This window comes from Fukomys damarensis, unplaced genomic scaffold (genome assembly GCF_012274545.1).
Source record: "Fukomys damarensis isolate Sample0158 unplaced genomic scaffold, DMR_v1.0_HiC HiC_scaffold_8, whole genome shotgun sequence".
Classification (NCBI taxonomy): domain Eukaryota; kingdom Metazoa; phylum Chordata; class Mammalia; order Rodentia; family Bathyergidae; genus Fukomys; species Fukomys damarensis.
In genome coordinates this window covers 12,694,981-12,700,980 of record NW_022900920.1, presented here as the reverse complement: position 1 = coordinate 12,700,980, position 6,000 = coordinate 12,694,981, and the positions used below count along the sequence as shown (strand labels likewise).

General features: G+C 40.4%; 1 protein-coding gene across 2 annotated transcripts in view; it reads left to right on the top strand.

Annotated features, from left to right (window-relative positions):
* The window catches only part of Fank1 (fibronectin type III and ankyrin repeat domains 1), a 145,734-nt gene that overhangs the window by 132,492 nt on the left and 7,242 nt on the right, over nt 1-6,000 (top strand). For both annotated transcript variants that reach the window (XM_010621002.2, XM_010620999.2), the window contains one exon: nt 3,066-3,131. In XM_010621002.2, coding sequence (XP_010619304.1) covers nt 3,066-3,131 — 66 coding nt within the window. The remainder of the gene's footprint in view (nt 1-3,065; nt 3,132-6,000) is intronic.

Genomic DNA, 6,000 nt, shown 5'->3' with positions numbered 1-6,000 from the left:
TTTTTTTTTTTTTTTTTTTTGAGACAAGATCTCACTATGCAGTTCAGCCCTGGCCTGGAACTCACTATGTAGTTCAGGCTAGACTCAAACTCATGGCAATACTTCTGCTTCAGCTTCCTGAGAGCTGGGATTACAGATGTGCACCACCCTGCCCAGCCCTCTTTGGTCCCATTGAAGGGACAATAACCATGTGTGGATCTCTTGCCCTTTTAAAGCATTATTACGCACTTGCATAGTTCTTAGCCTCTTTTGGGATCGTTTGGCTTTTATCTGGGGTACAGCAAGTGGCCAAGATGAATCTCACTATGATGAGTCAAAAGTGAGGGTCAAAGTTCAAAACCCATCTGCAGACTTAGTAGGATCCTCTGATGATTGACCTAGCTACCCTTTGCATTGCTGATGGTGGCAACTGAAAAAGAGGCCTGAACCCTAGTAGTCTACTCTGCTCCTCGGACCTTTCCCGGGGCAGGATGAACTATGAGTTAGAGGAGTAAGAAGCACCACTCTGAGTTCATCCTGCAGAGTTGAAAGCTCTCTGTGTGCAAGCAGTGGGATTTAAGGTTGTCTGAGAAGCATGATGAGGCCATTGTCTTCCTCTGGGGAATTAGGTTCTAGCTGAGTTCTTGAGTCACTTGGAGGGGATGGGACTGATTTACTGGCCTGAGGATTACAAGGAGGTTGAGGAGAACTCCCAGAGATTGTCTTCATTAAACACACAGGAAAAACCTGTATCCTCCAAGAGACAGGTGGGGATATGAGGACAGGATCATCAAATATTTCTCCTTCTTCCTCAGGGCCACTCTAAATATCATAGTTTCTGGGCTCTTTCTGAGATAAAAGATCACAAAAGCCTGCACATAAGGGATTTCACTCTACTATGTTTTAAGCAGAAACATTTTAACTGAAAAATGGTCTCATAATTTAAACTGCCATCCTGTGCCTGCCTTTCACCATTTCCTAGTTCATACTGAACCCAAATTGTATCGCGGTAGTTGATGTAGTATTGTGAAGATGTCTTTAAAAAAAATTTTTTTTTTTCAAATTGTTAGGGACAAACCTTTCCCTCAGGATACAGCCTAGCAGGGAGGTCAATGGAATCCTTGGGTTGTGGTTCATGAAGTTTCCCATGGCTCTTCTTGGGCCTATATATAGAGAGAAAATCAAGTAGGTCTTGGGTCCTTAAAATGGTGTCCCATGCAGAAGGAGGAGACCTGAGGGATCCCTTGTGAGATGCAAGTATTCACTAGTAGATAGATGTTTCTGTCTGTAGCTAGGATGTTGCCACTGTCTTTTATAGAAGTATAGAAGAAAGCCCTGCTGAGGTTTTTTTGTTTTTGTTTTTTTTTTTGTCTCCATACAGGGATCTGGTAACTCCTTAGGGAGACCTGCATTGAGCTACTTGATGGCTCTTCCTAGCCCTTCAAAATTCCCAGAAGATCAGGGTGGAGTCTGTTCCCACAGGACATGAGTCGCTTGATGGTTCTACTAAAGCTGGGTGGAGCCACTAGAGAAACAGTATCCCTGGAGTCCCTTAAGCATTTTGAGCTCCTTGCTGGTTTTACTTGAGCAAGGTCCAGCCATTTGAGGCCCACTATCTCTTGCATTTGCTCCATAGTAAGAACTTTGGTACTTTGTTGAAGGCAGTAAAGACCCCCACCTTTTATTCAAGGAAAAAAAAAACTTTACAAATCCTAAGAACAACGATTGGTTCTACGTTTGACTCACAATCAGTTGATTTGAGCTTTACTGGGCGTTCTTTTGCTCTGCTCAGGCCCTCAAGCACGTGTTTCTAGCCTAATTCAAAAGAGGGAGGAAGCCCACACAGCTCTTATAATTGGAAGCCTAACTTCTGCCTACAGGGGTGAGACTTTCCAGTGACCATGAGGTCAGTAGACAGCAAATATGGCAGAACTATATGGCTGATTCATGTGACAAACCATAATGGTGATGAGGTGAACTAACTAGGATGAAGTGACACCCCGAGAAAGAAAAATACATTGAGGGGAAAAGTGCATACTTGGGCACAAAAAGAATCAACTTGGGTAGGAGGCTGCTCAGGCAGGAGAATAAGTTACCAACAGAGATTTTTCCCAAGAGAGTGAGAAAGCTGAGCAATGTATCAAGGTGAAACAGAGACATGAAGTCCAAAAGGCATACTAAACTCTAGGTTGTACGCATGATACCTGGACCATCTGTTCTGCAACTGGTTTAATAACAGGCTCTGTGGCTGTTCTTTCTTGACTTATATCTGCAACAAGTGACCAGAAATGAGAAAGAGAAGAAAGGAAAGGGGAGATAGACTTGAGGTAGACCTGTGGGCCTCTTACTGGCCGAGAGAAACAGAGAGCATGCACTTCCCTGCCACATGGAGGGAAAAGCAGGGAACGGTTGTTGGCACCATGTAAAAAGTCTCCTGAGTTCTCCAGCCTGGGGGAGAGGGGGAGAAAAAGATGGTGACCTTGTGGCATTTTAGAAACACAAAAACATGTGCCTGCCCTGCTGCCTCTGGCTTTTTGGGATGCTGGAGTCTCCTTCTGGAAGTGATACCTAGGTTCTTTCTGCCCTGAGCAAAGAACTGGTCAAGACAAGCGCAAGTGGGAGTAAAGCTTTATTAGAGGTAGGAAAAGAAATAGGCTTTGCAGAGCAAGTTTGGGCCAAATAAAAGTAGGAAAGGCAGTGCACTCCAGAGTGAGGGGCCACCATGCAAGAGGACACAATGGCTGGTGGCTTCTATAGTACGGTACTGTAATCGCTGATTGTACCATACAACACAGTACTGTAGTTTTACTCTGCTGTACTTTTTCTCTGCTGCATGTGAGAGTTATGCAAATAAAAGCAAAGTTATTGAGTTGGAGCTTCCTTTGACCATTTCAGGAATGGAACTTGGTCGTTAAATGTTAGATGTGTCTGTAAGGCTGCCTTTAAAATCAGCAGAATTCTGAGAATGGAGGTGTGGCAAAGATGTGCCTTAATTGTCTCAGAACTGATTTTTACCAGGACATCCTGGGTTCCAAGGCATTAAAGTGACCTACCTACCTCACTACTTTTCACTTTGTTTCTTTTAGGCTTGTAAAGATCTTAGTTTCCAATGGCACAGATGTGAATCTGAAGAATGGAAGTGGCAAAGACAGGTAGGAGATTGGAGACGCCTAAAATGTGCCCATGTTCTTGTGCACCCTTGTGGTGTAGGTACAAGACATGTAACCAAAGGGTTTTTGACTTAGGCAAGTATTTTGTTTATTTTGACAGCACTGAGAGGTGAGTAGTTCCCAAAGAAAAGATGGTGAGGACGAAAGCTGGCTGTTCATTTGTGCTTTCATTGCCTGGGATTCCTGGGCATCAGTTATAATGTGTCTCCCTTCTCCAGTTCAGTCAGTGCTGACTATTAAACAGGCATCACCAGCTCAGCACCGGGCACTGGCTCGTGAGTGCTTGCTCTGGGCACTTTGTTTCTCTCTCAGGGTTTTCACTGCATTTCAGCCTTCCTCTGTTTACCAAGAATCCCAATAGTTCTAGAGAAATCAGCATCAACAATGCAACCATAGAACTTGTCTGAGATTTCACCTGAATGGGCTGAGGGCACAGAGGAAAAGTTCATGGAAAGAATGTTGTACTTACAAAGGATAGATGAAAGTTTTTTTTTTGTTGTTGTTGTTGACTTTTTGAGACAAGTTCTTGCTATGTAGCCCAGGTTGGGCTCAAACTTAGCCTCCTTCCTCAGTCTCCCAAATGCTAGGATTTACAGATATGTGTTACTGTGCATGGCTATAAATAATGCTTTCTAGAGAAATAAATACTAATCTAGCAATTAAATTTAATTAAGTAATTCAACTAGCCAATTATTAAATGATGAACACACACCAGGCACTGTACTTGATGTTTGGGTAGAACAGGGTGCAAAACACAGACCTTCTTCTCTTAAGTAACTTGTTGTCATGTAACACACACACATAAGTATCTGGGTCAGCCACAGACCATTTTATATAGGGGCCATTAAAGAAATATCAATTAATTTATGAAATCAGAAAGAACACCCACTCCACTCCTTGGACATAGTGAAAGAACAAATTTAAATAACAGCATTTAAAAATTTGCAAATGTAAAAAGCATTTTCCAAATAATTCTTAGGTTAATTTGGAACAAGCCATTGACTTAAGAAGTTCAAAAAGAATAGTACCACTTTAAAAGCAAAAAGAATGTAGGAGACGTAGAAAAAAAGGAAATAATTAACATGGAGAAGTTGATTAATCAAAAAATAAAGATTATACTCTGACATATGGACACATTGTGTGACCTTGGGCAGATCATATACCTCTCTGTACTTGGTTTCCCCATCTGTATAATGGAGCTGATAGAAATACTCATGCCACAGGGCTGTTAGCATTAAATGAGGTAATACCTGAAAAATGTGTACAATAGTGCATGATGTATGATAAATATAGGTCATACTGTTATTTCATGATGAGACAGTATTTTGGAAGGTGACCAACTTGGTAAGATATGAAATAGGTAGGATTCCTGTCTCTCAGAACTCATGAGAGTTACCTTTCAGATATTTGGATTGGCTAAGGAAGTTCAATACAGTGGCCAGCTGTAAGACAAGGAAAAAAAATGTTTAAAGTACCCACAATTACTGGTTAATGAATATAATGGAGAAAATTAAGAATAAAAAATACTTAAAGAAATTTGAATGTAAAAAATTTAAAAACTGTACAGAGATATAAAGATTTTAAAAAGAGAGACATATACCATATGCCAGACTATTATAAAATGTACAGTTTCTCCCACATTAACATATAGATTGAATGTAGCCTCAAATAGAATTATTCTTGGGAACCTGTCAAAATGATTGTAATTTAGCTGAAAAAAACAGATGATAATAATTACTAGACTTTTGTCAGTCTATGAAGCTTTTGTTTTGACAGTTATTAAAATACCTTAAAAGTTTTAGTAATTAAAAAAAAGTTTTAGTAATTAAAGTGTGTGATACTGATACAAATAATTGGAAAAAAATGGAATAGAAATTTTAAAGCCGATCTCCATATAAATAAGAACCTAGTATAGGTTAATGGGGGAAATACAAACCAGTTGAAGGTATTGAAAAAATAAGCTATTTGAAGAAAAAAAATTAGGCAGATGTGGGCCTTAAAGTATGTACCAAAATAAATTCCAGATGAAAGAAGAATTAAATGTAAAAACTCATGAACTTCTAGAAAGCAGGGCATTGTACTTATGTGATCTTGTAATGTGAAAGACATGAAAGTTAAAGAAATCACTAAGGAAAAGATTAAGTATATATTATATACGAAAAACTGAAAGAGGCTCAGGCAGGATAATCTCAAGTTTGAGGTCAGGCTGGACCACTTAGCTGGACCCTGTCTCAAAAAGTAAAAGAATGGGGAGGTAGCTTTCTGCAAAGGTGCTGGGTTCAATCTCCAGTATCAAAAAAACCAAAATAACTCCTCCCCTCAGAACCCTTAATTACAGAATTAAGGACAGTCTGAGGAAATATTCATGTATGTGTTATAGACAAATAACTGGCATCTTCGAAGTGCAGAAAGACACTCCAGAAACTACACAGTAGGAAAAGAGCAATTTGACACGAAAAGACAGTGATAGCAGAATCAGTAAAAACAGTAAAAAATGTTTAGCTTTGCTGGTGATGAAAAGAATACTACCTATCAAATCAATACTTTAGAAAAATAGTGCTTTATATAGTAAAAGGGACACTTTTGGATAGAGACTATAGAGGTGTAAGTGGATGGAACCTTTTGGGAAGGTGACTGGACACCCACACCCGGGGTGAGCCAGGGGCTGGGGTGGAGCTCAGTGGCAGAGGGTTGGCAGGCATGTGAAAGGCGGGGTGGGTCCTCCCCACGCTTGTGCACACTCACCCCATACACACATGCACATGTGCACTAAAGGAAGCTATGACCACCGACACAGGGACTATTTTTAGAAATTGTACCCCTAGGAAATAATCAGGGATGCAAATAAGAC